The sequence below is a fragment of the Barbus barbus genome, assembly GCF_936440315.1.
Source record: "Barbus barbus genome assembly, chromosome: 6".
Lineage (NCBI taxonomy): Eukaryota > Metazoa > Chordata > Actinopteri > Cypriniformes > Cyprinidae > Barbus > Barbus barbus.
The window spans coordinates 19,778,995-19,801,893 of NC_136734.1; the positions used below are offsets into that span (position 1 = coordinate 19,778,995).

The 22,899-nt window shown below is 35.7% G+C and overlaps 2 protein-coding genes across 4 annotated transcripts in view; both read right to left on the reverse strand.

The window, feature by feature from the left end:
• Positions 1-13,506, reverse strand: part of LOC306870736 (ras-specific guanine nucleotide-releasing factor 2-like) — a gene marked incomplete at its 5' end in the record, with an annotated part of 78,886 nt that extends 65,380 nt beyond the window's left edge. The window contains one exon of the mRNA XM_079418162.1: positions 13,231-13,506. Coding sequence (XP_079274288.1) covers positions 13,231-13,506 — 276 coding nt within the window. The remainder of the gene's footprint in view (positions 1-13,230) is intronic.
• A 1,975-nt stretch (positions 13,507-15,481) lies between these two features.
• msh3 (mutS homolog 3 (E. coli)) overlaps positions 15,482-22,899 on the reverse strand; it is a 60,129-nt gene continuing 52,711 nt past the window's right edge. The window contains exons 22-24 of one of the 3 annotated variants that reach the window (XM_079418120.1): positions 20,201-20,327; positions 17,838-18,006; positions 15,482-15,872 (exon numbers count right to left, since the gene is read on the reverse strand). In XM_079418120.1, coding sequence (XP_079274246.1) covers positions 15,791-15,872; positions 17,838-18,006; positions 20,201-20,327 — 378 coding nt within the window. In that variant the 3' untranslated portion in view covers positions 15,482-15,790. The remainder of the gene's footprint in view (positions 15,873-17,837; positions 18,007-20,200; positions 20,328-22,899) is intronic. The other 2 variants (XR_013784290.1, XR_013784289.1) reach the window with 2 other exon arrangements.

Genomic DNA, 22,899 nt, shown 5'->3' on the forward strand with positions numbered 1-22,899 from the left:
ATAGAGAGATAGTAATCGGTCTCGTGACTTTCGTCAAATCAAATTGTGCATAGAAAACTTTAACCGCCAACTGCTGTTTATCATGGCTACTACTGGAAGTGCATTCTTCAAGCATCAATTCAGTCTCATCTTCCTCTAATATGTTAAGGTAAATTTCGGATTTCTGCTTGCTAAATGATTTGTACATATGCCTGCCTATCAACACGACCTGAAATTTGGTGTGAGGTTTCGGGTTTTGCGTACAGTGTTAACTCCCGCAAGTGCCACGTTCGGTAAATTCCCACTCACTGCGCTGCCTCATCTCTCTCTCGCGTGCGTTCTGCTGCAGTCACTTGGATAAGTCGTTGTTGCTTGTTGAACGTGTTTACTTTTGATGAGTTTGAACGCGTGATGTGTGCTGTGAACAAGTGTGATGGAAACACTGTAAAAGGTATGGCATTATGCCATCCTTCTAGAACAATGCGCATTTATGTTAAAATTGTAACATAAATGATCAAGTTTAGTTATTCTTATTTGTTTATTGCAAAACGCTAAAACTGGCTCCGTTTTGGAGAGAAATGGGCTCTCATTTGAACCCATATCATGGTGTGTGATGCTGAACTATGAGTTTCTAATGGTGTTTGTATTTGCACTGTTCTAAACATTAATATTTTATGTGCAACAACAGCATGTTGTCTCAGTGGCCTTACACATGATTTTAAATCTATTTTTCAAACTTTATGATTTAAATGGTGATAATTGTTCTGAGAATAACTTTCATCTTTTCTTCAACTGAATATTGTTTCCGTGCTGTTTTGATGTGTTTTAAAGAGTTGGCAGTCAAAATTAAAACTGTTGTATGATAGATATTGTTCATTCTCTATGACAAACAAGATAATGTGAATCACAGAATGTACAACGTTTTTTAATTGTGACCATGGACCACAAAACCAGTCATAAGTGTCAATTGAGATCTATACATCATATGAAAGCTGAGTAAATAAGCTTTCCATTGATGTATGGTTTGTTATGATAGGACAATATTAGGCCGAGATACAACTATTTGAAAATCTGGAATCTGAGGGTGCAAAAAAATGTAAATATTGAGAAAATTGTCTATAAAGTTGTTCAAATGAAGTTCTTAGCAATGCATATTACTAATCAAAAATTACGTTTTGATATATTTACAGAAGGAAATTTACAAAATATCTTAATGGAACATGATCTTTACTTAATATCCTAATGATTTTTGGCATAAAAGAAAAATAAATAATTTTGACCCATACAGTGTATATTTTTGGCTATTGCTTTAATATACCCCAGCGACTTAAGACTGGTTTTGTGGTCCAGGGTCACAAATGTATAAATTGCAGTGTAGAGCGGTTATTATGAAGGGGTAGAATCCACAGCTCAGTACTCACTACTCAATACTCATGAGTACTTTTAAATAGGCTACTCTTTTACTCTACTCAAACTACATTTTTTGGAAGGTAATGGTACTTTTACTTGAGTATATTTTTTCTGTACTCTTTCCACCACTGAGGGTAAGTACTGTAATCCTACTATATATGTGTACAGTATGTACATTGAGTACTGCTGTTCAGTTGGCATGTTTGGGGCAAAGTTTCTTTTTATTTTTGATACATTTGTATTTTTAAATGCATAAATACAATGAACAATAGGTAAAATTAAACTGCTAACAAAAACTTGGGTGCTGTAAATATTTGAGTGACTCCTCCCCCAATCTCACTCCAAACTTTCACTATAACTTGAGAGCCCTGTTAGTGTTTCAAAAAGAAAGGCTTCTCCAATTACTGTTTATTTATTTTTTTAAATCTTATATTACATGATATAAAAAATTTAAACAACTTTCTAGGGTCAAATTTTGCTATGGAGCAAACATGAAATGTGGTTTCTATCACTGGTGAGCATGGAGCTGGAAATGGAAAACCCAGAGTGTGACTGGAGTGGAGTGATTACAGAACACTTTCAGCAAGAGGAGAAATCGCTGTCACTCCACTTCACTCATACACTCGGCAGAAAAACACCGTAGGCTTGTTTAAGCTGTTATTTTTGGCAGGGTTTTGGCAGTACGAACATCAAGCTCCCAAACCCTGTCTCTGATCTGTGCCTCCACAAGAGGAGTTGCACCACACAAGGATCAGATGGAACTAATTTAGTTTAGGCTCCTACTGATCACATTATCAACTCAGACTATGGAAATATCAGGTAGACTTTGAACGTGTGGACCAGTGGCAAAACATTTTTGAACCCTTTGAGCACACAGAGCAATATCTAACATTCAGAGGGAATTTTAACAATATATTTAAAAATAAAACACTTAGCAGTGATTGGGAGTCACGGGAAAAATGTACAAAACTGATGAAAGTATTCATGAATATTTTTCCATTTGATTAATGTCTAGCACTTACACTCTTATGACTTATTATGGGAGAGTGTTATAAGAGTGTTGATTATGTGGGAGAATGTGTGGATTGAATTGATTTTTACTTCTCACTGATATCTACAAATATTACATGTAAAATCACTTTGTGCAACGTGTGCAATTTCTGTGCCTCCATTTGGATTTGCAAAAAAAAAACTACGTTATAATAATGATCAGCGAAACAATAGGAAGATCATTGCATCATGTGCTCACTACATATAGTGCAGTTACCTTTCATGCAAATGGTAGTAGTTCTAAATATAACTATAATCAACACTTCATGATTAATTTATCTTGCTGGCTGTTATAGTAAAAACACAGTAAAAGTTTTCAAGAGAGTTCACATGTACTGCTCATTTCATACGCAAAGATATTAGCCAATCATAGACACGCCCCTTCCAAATCATAGGGCTTAATTCAGGGTAGAAAATGACAATTTATATCTAAATTATGACCATTTTTGATGAGGAAAAAAATAAGTAAATAAAAGCATACTAAGATTATAAGTGCACCTCAGGAAACATAATAAAATCATTTTAAAAATGCATTTCATGACCCCTTTAACGAAAAACACAAATTATGATTCGCAATAACACAAAGCAACAAAACAGCAGGCTTCACATCCCAAAACAATATTTTTCGTGGGGACCTGCCATTTTAATGCTCCCAATCTAGAGCTTATTTCTGAGGCCAATTATCAAAGCGTAACAGCTGGGAATAAGTGTCTCCATATCTCCTCTTAATCTAGTAAAAATTCTGGAGGTGGAGGATTTCCTCACAAAATGTATTGTTAATGAGGAACACAGGGACGAAATAACTTTCACTGTGAAACTACTGTCGTTTAATGCTGAAATACATCAGTATAATTGGAAAAGATTCACATTATGTCTGAGCTCGTTCTTCCGATGGTAATGGTAATGATAATTCTCGAGGCTCCATGGTGGTGGAACTGTCATGGGTCGTGATATATTTCATACATTAAAAGTGTATGAATTTGTGATCATCTGCTTTTGTGTGAAGATGGATGAGCTTACATAAGATGCCGAAGAAAAAAAAAAGAATGGTCATGGCCCTGGAAATAGTCTCTTAATATGAATTATTAACAATAATTGATTCAATAATAGCAGCTGCTTCACTGTAGACATACTGAAATGTGGGTGCAAATTAAAATAAACACTGCATTTCAAGACATTTTAAGTGTCTGCACCAAATCAGCCAGATAAACTACATTGCCCCCCTTTTTCTTACTTGTACTTTTGAGAACAACAGATAAGGTCTTTGCACACTGAATCCGAAATTCTCATCCAAAACTTTCACGTTAAAAAACGAAACACAACCTCACATTGTGTCAATCGTGTTTACACACTGCCTCCGAAGTCATAAAAATCAGGTTCGATTTTCTGCGTTTTTGCATCCGTAGCAAGCATTTTGATAGGAAAGGATGACGAGTACAAAAAGCGCATACAAACATTTTGTGTGCAAGGACCTGCAAAGATAAATTTCTACATCTATTCAGTCACAGAAATCTTTACCATCAGATACAAGGATACTTGATAAAATCACTATTTATTTAGCATGATGTTTTATCAACACAAGCACATCGTGTCCAGCTGTGCGTATCTCAGAGGCTGATGACAGCAACAGGATGACATAACTGCACTCGGGTGTGAACAGTAATGAGGCAGCCAGCAGCGATTCTTTAAATGTTATTAATAACTGCAGTCAGGAGAGCAAATGTGTAATCTAATATCATCATGACGTCAGTGGTCATGGCTCAGCATATTAGTAGATCAATATTAGATGGATCGTTTAATATTTAGATTAGTTTGTTTTGTAGGGCACACTGGGTGGGCAATATGTCAAAAATAACATCACGATTCCAGATCTTATCACAATTCTTTGTCATGTTGGTTTTACTATTTTGTAAGTTGTCTGAGCAGTACAGCCAAACTAATTTCCCTATTTTTAAAACAAAGCCTTATAAAGCAACAAAATATAAAATAAAAATAAATGGCAGACATTTATGCCAAAGTGGGCGGAGATTAAAAAAAATCTTTGTCATTATTTTATCTTTGTTATTAAAAAAATAAAAGCAGTCTGAAGAGAGAAAAAAAATGGGTGAATAAAGTATGTTAAATGTCATAAACAATGATTAAATTTTATTAATATATTATTTGTAAAATATTTTTGTCAAAATATCTGTTACATAAATTTACAAATTACTTTTTTGTTTGCAATACAGAGCAATATCTACAATTAAAACCTTAAGTAAATAAATAAATCTGTTTTAAAAAAATAAGGTGAATAAGGTATATACTTGGAAGGGAATACTTCCTTAGAAGGGAGTATATTTTTGCAGCTCACTGGGGTTTGGAGCAGAGATACGTCACAATGTATTTTTCTTTTTTTAAATGGATGAGTATGTTATTTCCAGAAAGAAGAAGAATATAATGCTGACTGTTTTTGTAAACTGTTATTAGCAAGAGTCTGGCAAAACAGACTGGGACTAAATGTAATGAAAAGACAGATGTCACATTCCACATGCTCTGTCCTTTCTTGCAAATCACGGAGTGCAAATTAAACTATATCAGAAACACCTGCTTGTTTTTCACTCCAACATTTTCCATTTTAAAAAGTATTTCGCTGCCCCATTATCTTAGTCGTGCTTATTATATCAGCTCATGCTGTAAAAAACATAATTGTGCGCTATCTGGGCCTGAACAGGACTATTAAAACAATAAAACAGGTTGTAGAGTGAAGAGCAATGCAGTGAAAAGGTCAGGCTACTTGAACTTTTTTCCAAAACACATCCATCCGATGATCTGCTGGGAATTATGTGGGATTTCCCAACGCATGTATTTTCCCTAATTGGAAAAACAAACTCACGTCAGGCCTTCTGTTAATAAAGATGCGAAACACCTTGTTTTTTAACGCATTTAGGGTGTGTGCTTTAATTACAGTTAATGCCTGATGCCAAATTACAGAAATTTATTTCAGCTATCACACACCTTGTTCTGAAATAGCAACATGTATTTCCACTGCAATATGAAACTGCAGTCAGAATTGAACTGCAGTGACGACGCACAACCTTGAGCTTGCATAGCTAAAGGTGTTTGCATCCACGTATTTGCTCAGAGTATGTTTCGGGTCTGAAACTGAGCATGCGTACAATATTCAGAAAACACATAACTGCAACTGCAGTAAACTCAGAGATTTAGACTGGGATCTGTTTAAACAAACTTCATACCGCCACCTTTCCTGATCTTTCATATTTCTATAACTCTGTACCTGCTCATTTTATGAGAGCAAACCAGCTCATCTTTTTTTTTAAGTCCGCTGGAAAGGATGATCTACATGTTGTAGTCTCTCAGTCGGATTATATGAATCCTACGCACTGCACACATTAATGCCTATACTTTCAAATTAACGGAGCCATAGATACTGTAAGAATAACATGCAAGTAAGCCTACTGGTGAGTGTTGCTCAAGTAAACTTGAACTGAACCCTTTACAAACACTTCTAACACTATGCTATAGTGTGTCATACTATATCATTATATATAATATATCAGAGATTGGTCACAGTCACTATGAAAACCGATCAATAATGAATGAGATATTACTGTTGCTAGAGATACAAGCTTATTGGCATCTCACTTTCTCAGTATAATCTTTAATAAGACTAGCAGCGCAACAACATCAATAACTCATGTGGGGTAAAAAGCAATTTTTAGGTGTTATTACATAAGAACAGCTACAAGAGGTCCAACAGACTAATTCTCTTTAATCAAAAAAAAATCACTACTTATCAGATGATATCTTGCAATAGGTTGCAAACTGAATCGAAAATTAATGATGTAATTTTTTTTATCAAATGTGACCCTGAACCACAAAACCAGTCTTAAGTCGCTGGGGTATATTTGTAGCAATAGGCAATAATATGGGTATGGGTAAAAATTTGTGATTTTTCTTTTATACCAAAAATTCCTACTGAAATATATCAAAAGTTAATTTTTGATTAGTAATATGCATTGCTAAGAACTTAATTTGGACATCTTTAAAGGCGATTTTCTCAATATTTTCAGATTTTCAAATAGTTGTATCTCAACCAAATATTGCCTAACAAACTATACATCAATGGAAAGCTTATTTATTCAGCTTTCAGATGATGTATAAATCTCAATTTTGAAAAATTGACACTTAAGACTGGTTTTGTGGCCAAGGGTCACAAATATGTCAGTGATGTAATAGACACAAACAATAAGATGAGTAATAAATCATCTGCTCTGTACTGATGAAGTAACTATATGTAACTGAGTTCAGGCTGTATCAGTTACAAAAAAATCAAGCATTTGATTTGATGCTGTAAACAACATCAAATGGGACACCAATGTCAAAATCTTACATTTCATAACACTGAAATGCTGACTACATGAAATGTCAATCAATAAAATTAAATAGGTAGTTCACATTAAAATGAAAATGCTGTACTTGACTTAACTTTCTTCTGTGTTACTCAAAACGAGATGTATAATGTCAATGCTGACTGTCAAAAAGGACAAAAAAGTTAAAAAAAATAAATGTCCAGACATTATCTATTCTTTATGTATTCCGAAGCTGCATAAATAGCTTTGTGGACAGAACAGACCAAAAGGTACACTTAAAAATAAAGGTGCTTCACGATGCCATAGAACAGGGGTCTGCAACCCTGCTCCTGGAGAGCTACCATCCTGAAGATTTCAGCTCCAACCCCAGTAAAACACACCTGAAGCAGCTAATCAAGAAGGTTTTCAGGGCTACTTGATAATTATAGACAGGTGTGTTGCAGCAGGGTTGGAACTGAAGTCTGCAGGACGGTAGCTCTCCAGGAGCAGGGTTGGAGATCCCTGCCATAGAAGAAACTTTTTGTCTAACTGGTTCCATAAAGAACCTTTAACATCTGAAGAAAAGTGGTGAAAGAAGGTTCTTCAGATTATAAAAAGGTAAGGAAGAGATGGTTCTTTAAAGAACCAAAAATGGTTCTTTGATGGCATCGCTTGAAGAACCTTTTGAAGCACCTTTATTTTTAAGAGTATACACAGGTAAGAGTGTAACAGCCCCTGCACTCTTAAAAATAAAGTTTTTATTTATATATATAATTTTTTTTTTTTTTTTTTTTTTGCTAAGATGCTATAGATGCTAACCATTTCTTCACACTTTTTTCTTAGTGTTAAGAGCATTTTAATAATCTGATAAAACTTTTTCCAGTATAAAATAAAAAAACCTTTTCCAGTATTAAAAAAAAAACTTTTTGTGCAATGGAAAGACTGAATGGATGTTAAAGGTTCCTAATGGAACCGTAGATGGCCATAAAGACACATTATTACATTAGAAACAGTGTGGTCACATTTTCTTTTATTGTATGGAAAAGAGCCATCAAGACATTCAGCTAAACTTCTACTTCAATGTTTCACAAAAGAAAGAATAAGGGTGAGTAAAATAATTAACGGGTGAGTAACAATTGTCATTATGGGTCAACTAACCCTTTTAATAGTGCAAGTGTTGACAGCTAATCACTGACTAATTTCTTTGGCTGAAGACTCAAGCAAAAAACACATCAACAAAGCGAAAATCATCAACTTTGCTTACAAGAACTTGCAGTATTACTTTGTCATCCTTCCCTCTGTACCTGAGTCTCTTCTGAAAATTACAGCCCCCACAGACAATGCATCTCTTTGCCCCTCATTCATCAGACTGTCAGCTCATCAGACATGCTGGATATGAATGAACTACACACAAGACCAAGAAACATCAATGAGTCTTTGGATAGTGTATATGAAATATAAAAATAAAGAATTGGTGTTAGCATTTAAACTGCATGGAAACAGTAAACAACAGTAAAGAATTTACCACTGTAACCTAACTGCATTCTGTTGAATTATTTATACTACACGCACAAACAAAATCATTGGAATCTGAAAACATCAGTAAGATATGCACTGAATCAACTACATCCAGCTTGAACAAAGCAAAGATCAACTTCCCTTGTACAACATACAAATGCAGCAAGTTTGTTGATGCTCTAAGGTGATTATTTATTTAGAAATGATAAGATTATGATATTGATCCAAGGCACAACATTAGCAGGAATACAGTATTTATAACTTATGTCTGTTTCAAAGCACTTCATGAGTCCCAGAAGTGTGTTATTACCCCATATAATTTCTGTGTTGATGCAATTAATCTTTCATAAAGGCAGTTAATTGAAATGATCTCATAACAACAAAAGACTCAAAATCAAATCATGATGTCTGATTGTTCCACGGTCTTTATAAGCTTAAGGGCGTCTGTTTGCTGTATTTTCAGCAAATGCCAATCTTCAGAAATCTGGCATTCTAAAAAGAGTTTTGGACTTCATAAGAATACACAAATAAAATCAGTCAGGCACACTGACATTAACGTTAGCTTTATGTTTCAAATAAGTAGCTGGAAATCTCCACCTACACATTTCTGTAAAATCTTTATGCTTTGCTCATCAAAAAATAGTCATTTCTATTAAAAAAAATGCACTTTGATCATTAGTTACAGTGCTGAAAACATTTATTCATATTCGTTTTGGTGGGTTTACATTTTCTATTCCTCTGGGTTCCTCTCCCCAAAGGAGTTTTTGTTTCCCTATCGACTGCTTCTACACCTGTCTGTACTCTTTATAGACCAGCCCACATTTATTCCTTTGTGTCTTTTTAGTTGTCTGTGGGAGAGAGTGTGCATACTTATATGCAGCCGCGTGGGAGTCTGTGGGTGTATGATTGAGAGAGTGTGTTCTCACAGAGGAAAAAGTCGATACAGGGTACAAACATGCACTGTGTGAGAACTATATGACTTCTGTAGATTAAAAGCCATCTCATTTCTGTTTGAACAGGCATAATATTCAAAAAGCTACACAATTGCTGACACTTACATCTTTTTCAGCTATAAAACTGAATATTTTAGTATGGCTAATTTTCCGAAAGCCTTAAGTTGACATGGTATACCATAATTTTGATAAATGCACAAATGCACAGCACCATTAAAGGAGTCATGAACTGAGAAACAAAACTTCCCTTGATCTTTCGACATATATAAAGTCATTGTACTTTAATGGCAATGGCAATTTTATTTATATAGCACTATTTACTACAACCAAGGTTGACCAATGTGCTTTACAATAAAAATAAACTAAAAACAGCAAAGACAAGGAAGTAATACATCATAACATACAACAAAACATAAGACAATGATAACAAGTGCTTCAATCAGAATAAAAGGCCTTATCGAACAGATAGGTTTTTAATTTGGACTTAAAAATAGCCACAGATGAAGCCATTCTAATAAAACTGGGCAGATCATTCCAGAGTCTTGGAGCAATTGTAGCAAAAGCGCGATCACCCCTACACTTCAGCCTCGACTTGGGGATAAACAAGAGTCTCTGGTTAGAGAACCAGGGATCTGGTTACATTGTGCTCCATCAATAGATCAGAGATATATGAAGGAGCCATACCGTTTAGTGATTTATAGACAATAAGTACAATTTTAAAATCTACTCTGTAACGCACAGGCAGCCAATGTAAAGACTGTAAAACCGGAGTAATATAATCCCATTTATGGATCCCTGACAGAAGTCTAGCTGCCGCATTCTGAACCAATTGTAATCGGGATAAAGCTGTTTGACTAATCCCAGCATAGAGTGACTTACAGTAATCTAATCTAGAAGTAATAAAAGCATGAATCACTTTCTCAAAATTTTTAAAAGAAAGAAAAGTCTTAGCTTTAGACAAGAGCCGCAACTGAAAGAAGGATGATTTGACCACAGAATTTATCTGCCTATCAAACTTCAAATGTTCATCAAATACCACACCCAAGTTTTTCATGTAATACTTAACACATGAGGATAACCCACCAAGATTTGGTTCAGAAACAGTTGATGAATCTGAGGGTTTAAAGACAATAATCTCTGTTTTCTCCTCATTAAAATTCAGAAAATTTAGCGACAACCATTCCTTTAGATCTTCCAAGCATGCCAGGAGAGCATCTAATCCATCTGAGTTTCGTATTATAGGCAGATAAACTTGTGTATCGTCAGCATAACAGTGGAACGACAGCCCATACCTTCTAAAAATGGAACCAAGTGGAAGCATATATAAAGAGAAAAGGATGGGAGCTAAAATAGATCCTTGGGGAACCCCGCAGGTTAATGCAGCATTACTAGAAGTAAGATCTCCCATCTTAACCGAAAAAGTTCTATTGGTAAAATAAGATTTAAACCACTCCAATGCACTGCCTGTAATACCTACACAAAATTCCAGTCGATTAATAAGGACAGCATGATCAACAGTATCAAATGCGGCAGTAAGATCTAGAAGCACAAGAACAGCGTAGTTGCCTGAGTCACACGTTAATAATATATCATTAAAAACCTTTAACAATGCAGTCTCAGTGGAGTGATATTTTCTAAAACCAGACTGAAAAACCTCAAAGATCAGGTTGTCGGCTAGAAAAACATCCGGTAAAAACATTTTGAAACTTACCGGATGTTTAAAAACACCCGGTAAGTTTCAAAACTCAAAACTTTCTCATTAGTCTAAAAAAAGCTTATATTGAAGCCAGTTTGCCTAAATGACAGGTTGTGGAATGTGCCAATCTATTACGTAATAGTGTGGCTAAATACTGTCTCTGCAGAAGAACATCAACAACTGCTTCTACATCGCTGCCTGTTTAGCCCCGCCCACCGATAGTAGTAGTGTATAAGTAGTGTTTACAACAGAGTTGAATGCAGGTCTACACAGAAACCCAACGATAAAGATGGCTCCGGAGACAACAAGTCGCTGTTCATTGCCGAGTTGTTTAAAAAAGTCTTTGCACTGCCTTCTGATCCCAACGTAAGGAAAGAGTGGATTTACTTTATTTTTAATGAAGATCCAGACTGTGTCAGTAAGATATTGGTCATTTGTTCACTTAATTTTACCACAGATTTGTTTACAAACAAGGCACAATTTGACACAGGATTTTCAGAAAGACTGAAACTAAAAGATGATGCTGTGCCAGCTATATTGGAAATGACAGTAATGTCACAACACACAAGTGTGAGTAATTGTTAGATATAATATATATATATATATATATATATATATATATATATATATATATATACACATATATATTTGTAAGCAACATTTAAATCACCATGGGGGTGACCTGTGCCAGCTAAACAACACCCATATTTATTTGTTAAAAGTAAATTTGGTCAACATTTGGAAGTACATACCAAATGTAGTACATGGAAAACTAACACTGACAGAACAAAAGCCACAAAACTCTCATTTTGATTTCATGGGGTCCTCAAGAGATTCAGCTTTTTACAAAAGGTCCACTTTCTATCTCGTGTAGTGGTGCTCCATAGAGAAAAATCATGTTTCTATTTAGAAAATAGAGAGGTCTGTCTGAATGATATTATTTCATATCAGTAAGAGAGACACTATTGTGTTAAGATGATGACTAAAAAATAAAAAAATACCACATCTTTTCACCTAATTATTCTGTATGTATGTGACTGCAAATATGTGCCTGTGAGAGATTCATCAGCTGATGAAAGTGTTAACCACAACATGGGTGGTTATAGAGCTCAGATAATTCCCATATTAGTCTTTTTTTTCTGTACAGAGGTAACAGACTGCACCTGTTGAATGGGGAGCCTCTAATACTGTTGCTAACTGAAATCAATATCTGACATCAATGGCAACCAGCAATATCATACTTTTAATGCTGCCAGCAGACCACTACATTAGCAGAAGGTGAACATTTCCTCATGAAAAGGAAAAAGGCTTCATCCACATTTCTTTGTCAGAACCCCATTTGAGATTCAATTATTACCTATCTCACATACTAAAGAAGACATCACGAGTCAATATAAACATTATAGGGGTCTTCTGGATGTGATGATCTTATATCAATGCATAAATTAAAGGTCACGTTTCTGCACTGCTCGATATTCAGAGGACTTGGGGTGTCCACTGCAACAGGTTTTCATGTAGCAAAGAAATTGCTTTTACAAGACATTTGTAATTATCTATTAGATACTTTCCAACACATTGGCGACGTTTAGCTTTTTACGATATGAGCAGAAGACTAATATATTCTCCAAATTTAAGATTAGGCTGGATTTCCAGAAGTCAGCGATCCATCATTACGCATACTGTGATAACAGCACTCAAAATACAAAAAACAGAAAGATATTTCCTTCCATCTCCAGTATTTTTACCATTTTGGTTATATTTAATGTGCCAATTATTCAAGGACTTCGGGGGGTCTGGGTCTTTTTAACAGCACAATCTCTGGAGGTTCCTCACGCGGATGCACAGTTAGCTAAATGACAACCTTTGAAGACGTTTTAAACAGAACCCTCTATAGTTTTTGAGATTATGTGGTATCTAGAACTATAGTAATATGATAATGACCACACTTACGCATTTGTCGATTTACAATCCGACACTAATGTTAAGTGCTAAAGCAGCGTATTGTTGCTATGGTTACCTCATCACTTCGATTCACAAGCCTGTTTAGAGCGTTCCGACAACTTGTAATTGAACTTTTTTTAGCTAAGGAAACGTTTAAAGGGCAGGCTAAAGTAACATGTACGTTTGTGTAAAAAAAATACATGTTTTAAGACACCTTATCCTTTGTTTTTACCTCCTTTGGAGAAGTTCAAGCCTTATAAGTGCTCAGTCTCCCTAAAGCCTCCATAATCCGTGCCTTTATTAAACTGGTATGTTGAAGAAACGTTGAACTCACCAGCTTGTCAAGTGCGTCTTTGCCAGCAGTGGATACCTTGAGCGCAGGGATTCGTTCACATGTGCATCCTTCCAGAAGATAAATCCCTGATGGTCGAGCACTCTGGTCGGTGTCGAAGTAAAATAAAACATTCTGATAAAGTGCAAAAAACTTCTCATGCCATTTACTGTTTTCTGTGGTCTTCTTGCTGAGATAACCTCGCTTGGTGCCCTCTTTACGCGCGATAACGGAGAGATACAGAGCGTGTCCCTCATTGTACCGAACACTCTTCTGCATTTTCCGTCTTGGTTTAATGTGTATTCACTTGTTTGTCACCATATCCCATGTGATTTTAACTTTCCACCTAGGATGTTTGGAGAAATGCGCACGGGAAAGTTGCCGAGCTGAAGCGCACTGCGACTCATCCAAACGAGTTCGGAGCCCAATCCATTCTGGCCTGAAGAAAAGTTTTAACTCCGACGAACAACACTATCTGTCAACGCGTTTAGCTCACGCAGTACAGCAAAATAAGCAATAGCAGTGGACAGACGGTGAGAGAGAATCACTGTTGAGATCAGATGTAATCGGCTTTGGCATTCTCTTAAAGAGACAGCGCCTCTCTGGCGCTCTCTCTCCCGCGCTGAGATCCACTTTCCCTGGTGGCTGAGCTCAGCTTTTAATGAGTGGGCGGATCGAAAGCGCGGCAGATAGACTCGATCTTAATGAGGAGGCGGGGGATGCAGATATTTTAATAAGGAGGCGGGGCTGTGTATTGATTTTAATGAGGGGGCGGAGCGACGCGCGCACACACAGCAAGCAACTGTCAGGGTTCAATTAGGTGCTTTACTGTTAAGTTGCTTTAAAGGAAAAGCCACAATTTACACTGAGTACATGCAACATGTTACATTTCAGATTCCTTGATATTCATCATTTAGAAACAGAGGTATGCTGACAAAAAATAACTACAAGCAGCATTAGAAATTACACATTACATTCATAGTTTATCATTTCATTAAATACTATGCATAAAAACTGACACACAAACAGGTGTAAAGGCCCATTCACAACAAGAGCGCTATCTATAAAGATAACTAAAATGTTGATTATATTAACATTATATCCACACCAACACATAATACCATTCTGTTTATAAGTATACACTGCCATTTTGTCATCTGCCGCTTTAAATGCTAAAGTTCTATAAAGTCGGATGGATTCTGACAGGCTGTCAATGTTTTTATCGCTCATCAGCTGGAAAAAAAAACAAAGCAATTCCAATAATATCGTTCAACTGTGATGTTAGTTATAGCTGTTTTGTGGATTTCCATATTCTTGTAGGATTAGAATAATTCAAATTTTAGATTTACCATTATAGTCCATGATGTGAGCAGGCCTTAAACAGCCAACACAGAACACATTTTTACATTCAACTGTTTTTTTTTCTCCATTGTTGTCTATGTACAGTAAACACGTGCCAGACAATGTTGTACTTGTGTCTCAATTACAGCAAAACACAGCACGCAAGTTAAAATGTCAATTTCCTTAAGCACATTTTCGCAAAGTGTCAGATAAGGGACAAATGCTGGACTAAAGATCACTGTCACATGGATGCTTCCTGTGCACAAGCAAGTGACATTCTCAGACTGCATCAAGCTTCAATTATATTTGAGAAATGCACATTCATTTTCATCTTATTTGCCATTCTTAACTTTCATGATGTTAGGATGACAAATATTAAGGGTCAAGTTGGTAATGATAACTGATATACTGCATCTTTGATGATATAAAGATTAAATAATACAAATCAATTTTAAAATCCAGTTCAGTCAGTTTACTTTATAAAGTGTAGCATCTATAATTCATGATTTTAAATGACATTTAAAATAATATTATTAAATCAAACCTGGGCAACTTCAAAGCAATGCAAATGTGAGTAAGGGAGGAAGACACAGGAGGGTTTTATGTTCTCAGCCTGACTGCTTCAGCTTTTATGAAGACTGATTATCATTCACCTCAGACGTCACATTTGAAGAACAATGAGATTACTGAGGAAACTTAAAGGGATAGTTCACCCAAGAAATAAAAAGTCTGTCACCATCCCAAATATTTATTACTTACATTCTCCTGTAGAACGTACATTTAGTCACCATCAAATAAAACTGTTTGCTTACCAACATTGTTCAAATTAAGAAGAAAGAAATCATACATGAGTGAGTAAAGGATGACAGGATTTTCATTTATGGGTGAACTAATGAAATGAACACCACAATTTACAGAAAAATTTTTAATTTCCAGTTTAATTAATGTACATACAACATGACACTAACAATCTTAGAAAGGTGCATTATTTTCTTTTTTCCTATGGACACAAATACAGCATATTACCAGCAAACCTTCTGGCCACAGCATCTGGAGAGTGTCTATATAAGACATCATTCATAGTTGTAAGATATACTGTTTTGAGTTAACGTTAAAATGGGTGATCAAATACATGATGTATTCAAATCCATGATATTCAGTTCCTGTTTGTTTAACGGTTTTTGCAACCATCGTCCTATGGGCAAAAACCATCATGCTATTATTAGAGACTACACTTTCTCCAATCCAGCAATGCTTCCTTGTTGGTGATACTCCAGGCATCAGATAACAGTCTCACCATTTTCCTATGTTTGTAAAGACATAAGGGTGTAATATCATGTTACATACTGCACAATTACAAAAAGGTTTAAACAGTGTCAGTACCTCAGGAAATATTTTCTAATAATGTAGACAATTCAAAGACATATGGAAGCCTGTTTCCGCCACTGAATACAAAAAAAAAAAAAAAAGGTCATTTGATTTTTTCATTTCTTTTTTTTTCTCAGAATTGGGAGATATAAACTCATAATTGCAAGTTATAAAGTCAGAATTACAATGCATAAACTAGCAGTTGAATTCTTTCTCAGAATTGCGTGAAGTCAGTATTGTGTTGAAGGAGTGGAATCCTGGAGCCATCCTGACCTTCATCAAGACATTAATTATATGGTTTCTTGAGTGATTATTAATCAGTTTTTAACCTCTTAGATTGTAGTTGACTGAATAAAGTTATTAGTTACCATATATTACGTACACTGCTGTTGAAATGTGTCTTTTTCCCTTTTATGTGAGAAACAGGTCTCTCCATATGCAAACTTCTGCTTTCTCCTCTAAGGTTCAACAGGTCACTGACTGGCTAGGCCATAGAGGTCATTGGGGCCTCTTGTCTATGTGGCCAATGTGTACCTGAACATTTAGGGTGTTTTATATGTCTGTATGTAAAAGAATAAGCTAAATATGGTCCGAGTCTTCTCTCCCTTTCTCTCTCAAGAAAGAGACTCACTGACTGTGTTTTGGGAAGAGTAACTGATAAGAGTAATAACGTAGCTACCTGACCTTGACGGAGATCAGTGTTTCTCTATGTATGTGCGTGGTTATCTGTTTTGCAGGACCAGTTGCTACCAGTCTTCAGGGAGATTCACAAACGGAACCCATGAGTAACAACCATACGGGATCTTCTGCCACCCTGGTGTCCGGGTGGCAGATATACGTCTTAGGAGAAGAATGTTGCATCTGACCTTTAAAAACATGTCATCTAAATAACCTTTGGAGATATGCTTTATTAACTTTATGCACATCTGTTAAGAGTTTGCTTTTTTTTCTGTAAACTGACCAATCAGAATCCGTTTTACCTATGCATTGATGTAATTAGTGACCTCTGTTAAGAGTACAATTACTGGCGTTTCTGACATGTAAGGAGAGCGGCCTACGAACTCCATCGAGAGTGCTGAAGCTGAAGCTGATTTCTGCCGGATGAAACTGCAAACTATTTTCTTCAGTAAATCTTTCTTCAACTGATTGCATCTCTGACTCCTGGTCTTCATTCATCATACCTTGTCCTTGGGTTTTAACTGTAAATTCCCCTACAGTGATATTAACTCGCAATTGCAAGACAAAACTCAGAATTGCTAAACGTACAATTCTGACAAAGAAAGTCTGAACTGCAAGATATAAACTCAAAATTGCGAGAAAAAAATCTGAATTGTAAGAATTTGTTTTGTTAATTTTTATCCAGTGATGGAAACGGGGTTCCATTATGACATTTGATAAACTGCTGCTGTTTTACACTGAGACTCATTATGGATATCTAAACTTCAGTATGCACTGACATGATATATAATCATGGATAACTGATTCTGAAGATTAACATTTTAATCTGAAGAATGACTTTTGTCTATTTACTCAATTATTTACTTCCTCTTCTACATTTCATGCATGTGTAAAAAGGAAATACTGTAAATGCAACTGGACAAACTGGCTTCCACATACTGTATGTGAAAATAATCTATGCAAAGCAGCTGACTTTACACAGTTAGGTTAGGTTACAATACATTTCTAATTCTGACTATTTTTAGCACTGACTTCAATGTAATAAATACAACATATAAAAATATGTGAGTATACAAAATATTTTTCAATTAGAGCCTCAAACCGAGTAATAATTTGTAACCTCTTCACTGAAAAGTCTTTAATTTGTTCTGAAAGAAGCTCCTCCACAATCCAAAATGACTACAGTGTTCTTTTTCCATTGTGTAACCAATCAGCCCACGTACCTCCGGCTGTTCACGAGAGCTTCCAACTCTTTGGATTTGAATGCAGCGGTCCTGAGGATGGACTCTGGGATTTCAGCCAGACATGCTACATTTAGCCCATAGCTCCTGGCGGCTGCGCCTTCAATCAGCTGATAGAGAAATGTGATGAACTCTGGCTGCACCTCCTCCTCTAGAAACGAGAGTAACAGAGTTATTAAACACTTTGGAAGCGCTATGTGCATCAAAGTAATGATCAGAGGATTCAATGTGATAGAACAAGTTTAAAGAAAATAATTTATGAAAACAAGTTCCAAGATAATCCTGATGATGAGGATACTAAATTTATACAGTAATAAACAGTCTACTGCTTAAATACTATATTGTTTTATGCTAATATTGCAAAATAATGCTTTGATGGTCTATGCTACAATTTGATGAATTGATCAAGTATTTTAGCCATTATACTGGGATAAGAGAAAGCATTTTAACATACAAAAAAAGAAACACATTACCTTGAAGTATAAAGTATAACAGCATATGACCAAAGTGTCAAATCAGTGAATAATACCAATGTGATGGCATAATAACTGTAAATAATTTTTTGTCTGAGAAAAGATATTTCATCAATGATGGACATTAGAAGGTCATTGAGTTGTGCTGAGAAATTTTTCCATAAAAGACACTTCTTCAGAACTCTGTTAATGTTGTTTCTTGTGTTATGGTGTGACAGTAATGACACAATTATTAGTAATCTGATTTGTGAATCTGATTTGTGAACATTTCTTGATCTCTGATTGTGATTTAGACATGAATTTCAATGACGGCAGGCGAACTACACAGCACAGTACAATGAGAAACTGAAGAGGAAAGACTACTTATGCAATAGGATTACTGCCATACACACAAGCTAATTGTTAAGTAACCACTACCTGGGTCTTGTAACAGTGTTACAAGGATTTAAGGTCCTGGAATTCTCTTTCTTCCTGGAAAATGTAATTTTATACCACAGAACTCCAGAAGGCCTGACTCCAATGTTTCCAAGCCATCAATTTGACAATAAATTTGTTCAAATTCCATTTCCTAGTCATATTCGTTTATGAAAAGTAGCTTCTACCAATCAAAGTACCAGCCAAAGTAGTTTCTATCACAGGAGAAGCAGACTTGGGCTTTCTAAGCAGGATGCTTAATTTTGAACCTTGATCAAGATCTTGAGATAAACAAATGTGCTAACTGTTGTAAAAGTGAAATCGGAAAATGTAAAAAATTTAAAATTACTACTCAGGGTTCTTGTCTTCTGCAGTCCTATCTGCTTCTCAACACTATGTAAGAGCAAATATGATCTGTTGACCTGTCACCGCCTGAAGTCATTTACAGATCAAGCAATGTGCTACACAACTTATTACCAAATCTATTGCATACATGAAAGCAGGGAAAATATTTCTCATATTTCATAATGACTGATTCAACCATTTCCAGTTTCTTGAATAACAAACTGATATTTGAAAAAGATGTTTGGAAACAAATATCACATTGACGGTCTCATCTCCTTCAAAGGGAAAATTCACCTGAAGATGAAAATTAATTTACTCACTATCATGTCATTCCAATACCATAAGACTTTACTTAATCTTCAAAACACAAATTAAGAAAATAAATAAAACCTTAATTTGTATTTTAACGATTAACCAAAGTCTAATGAAAACATGAGTAAATGCTGACAGAATTTTCATTTTTTGGATGAATTATCAAAGCATGTCATAGATAAAATAGTAGATAAAATGGGCATGAATCTATCAAAAACTCCAATAAATGAAAAGAGGGGCATAGAGCATGCATAGAGCATCTACAACTTAAATGAAAGGTTTTACAGAAGAAAAAACATCACGAAGCAGATAAAAAACACGCACGAAAAAAATATTTGGTTAAGAGTTAAGTACTCCGTTCTATTTCATTTTATTAATAATCAAGCGTTGGGCAGATCAGACAATAGGTGGATTGACTAACAGAAGGTCTAAGAAAGTGTGCCGCACTCCTTGATCACTCAAGCAACATAAGGTCAATGCAAAGATGAATAAGTGATCCATGAAATCCCGAATGACTCAGCTGACATACAACAGCAAAGGAACTGGTTCAGAGGCCATCAAAACCAGCATATTCCAAGACAATGCCTCATTCCCTACTACTGCTTTGTGTGCTCTGAAGAAATCAACTCCCTGATCCAGACACTAATGGCTTTCGCAGATGACATCAAGATGAAGTTAAGAAACGTGCATGGTTCATTATCAAGAAGGGCAAGATCAGGATTTTGAATGGAAGTGTATATATAGCCCAATGCCAACTCAAGAAGCTGATGTAATGTGAGTTGTGGATAATTCCATACACACCATCAGAAGTGCTCTCTGGCTCATTCAGCAGGAAAGCCATGTGGTAGTTCCCCACATGCTGCGGGTACAAGTGCTCCAGCTCACACAATGGAGGGTAGTGGGTCACAAACAACGTCATACACTTCACCTGCAGAAACACACAGAGAAGAAAAATAATCCAACTTCACACATCTGCACATAATTCAAAGGTGAAGCTGTTTCTGAAAGTATTTTTAACAATGTTGGTAATCAAACAGTTGACAGCAGCCTTTGACATCAGCGGTACCGTCAACCTTCCTCAAAAAAAGTCAATGCCTTTCATCAACCAACCATATATCTTTTGTGTGTTCAATAGCAAAAAAAGAACCATGTTTGGAAGAACTTGTGAGTGAGTAAATGATGCCAAATTTTCATTCATGAAAATGAAAAGCCACGCTGAACATTTAATCAGTGTTATTTTTGAGGGATATTTGATTGTTGATAGGAATATCAAGAAAAAATACAAGCAAACTAAATCAGAACATCTTGAATAACCACCAAGTCTGGTCTGGAGAACACAGCTTGAAAGCTAGTCAGAAAGAATTTGAACTAACTACTTAAGACAATTCATTACAAATTAGCACCAATCATAATCAAAACTCAATATTGCAAATTTATTCAAGGACCAACAATATAGATTTGGTTACTCAGCATCCTGCTTCCATATGACTGCGTGACAGAGCGAGACATCCTTGAGCCAGATGCACACACCACGCAAACAGCAACCGCCCCCTCACTCTCCATTTACGAACATTATCAGCAGCCCGGCAGACCGCGCGTGCATCTGTGTACATCGCGTTACCACCTCACCAGTGCACACATTTCATTCCAGAGGGGGGATGTGTTCACTTCTCCATTTATTGATGTGGTTGGGTTTTTTAGCAGGCTCAGGGGAGGCATTGAGCTGAAGTGTGAATATGAGACGCAATGCAATGGAAGATATGCAGACAGAGCACCGAAGCAGAACAAGTGGCATGTGATTTTTCTTGTAATTTTTCTGTGATTCATTCCTCACAAGAAGTTCACATTTATTAGAACTTATTTATTAGAAGTTGGTTTTGGAGACTTTCAAGGCAAGGCTACTAACCTGCCCATTACCATCAAATACAACCAGCATTCTCTGTGAATGCACAGGATGAACATTATTGAAGCAAAATATATCTTTTATTATCTTTTATTGGTCAGCAAGTTTTTAATTACTGTATAAAGAAAAAAATAGACTTGAAGCGTAAAAAGTAGGGTGAATCCATGGTACATTGCTTCTACACAAAGTCTTGTTTGTGTCAATATTGAGGCTTGGTGTGAAAAAGCGATTAAATTAGTAATTACATTACAATTAAAACAGATATTGTTACATGTAGGCACACTTTTCAGCATGGAGTCCAATCCATAATAATTATTCTGGCCAAAAACTGCTCACTAGAAAGATAATATATCATCTGATCAATAGGTGAAACAACCAACTAAAGAGTGTGTCAATTGCATAATGTTTAGTGACAAATACAATCTTTAGAGCAAGTTGTGATTAAAGATCTCTAATTAATTTTAAATGTACACCGTCGTTCAAAAGTTTGGGGTTGGTAATGTTTTTTGAAATATCTCTTGTAATATATTTTAAGATATAATGTATTCCTGTGATGCAAAGCTGAATTTTCAGCAGACATTACTCCAGTCTTCAGAACTTATACAGTAGTGTAAATTTCTCTAAACTCCAGTAAATTCAGTTACTAGTTTTACTGTCTAGTAACTTTAAAACATGACTTTGACCATGTACAGACTGCAGCTAAATTTGTTATTGTCAATCCACCTTTCTGAAATTCTTTTCAGTTATTTTCTGCAGGAGTGCCAACCACATTCTACAACAGTAAAATGCAGGTAGTGATAACCGCATTTACAGAAATTCTATAAAGTACGGAACTAAACTGAACAACTAGTTGTTAATGGCGTATTAAAATGCATATCACAGAGTTGTGTCTTTTCTGTATGTGTGGTGCAAGAAATCACAGGGTAAATTTAGCCTCAATAGTGTTGCCAGATCTCGCTAAAAAAACAAAAACAAAAATGGAAATAAGCCACATACCAAAATCACAAACCACAAACCCAAAGGCACTTAATAATTGCCACTTGTAATAAAAAAAAAAACACTTGTAAAAAAAAAAAAAAAAAAAAGTGAACATGGCAACCCTTCAAGAGTGCGCTCTGCAAAGTAGCCTTCCAAAGAGGTCTGGCCGATAAAACAATAATGATAATCATTGCGATATAATTTTCTTCAATAAAACAATAACAAGAGTTCAATAAATGTTTGATATAATGTTTATGTGCTAACTTAAACTCATTTAAACGGCACCACACAGACTATTTATGCGCTCGACTCAAAGTTCAAACGGTAACTCAGTGCAAGCTTACTAAAGTATATGCGTTTATTCTTTGAAAAGTCTTGGTCACATGAGCACTAAACTGCGCTTGAATTCAGCGAAGTGTTCAGTGAACACAAATTACTGTGTTTTAGACTAGTTCAAAGTAGGGCTGGGCGATAATTCGATAACGATAATTATTGCGATATAATTTTCCTCGATAAAACGATATGAAGAGTTCAATAAATGTTCAATATAATGTTTATGCGCCAAAAGCGGAAACGAAACAGCGTGACTCATTCGAATCGCGCCACACGGACCGTTTAT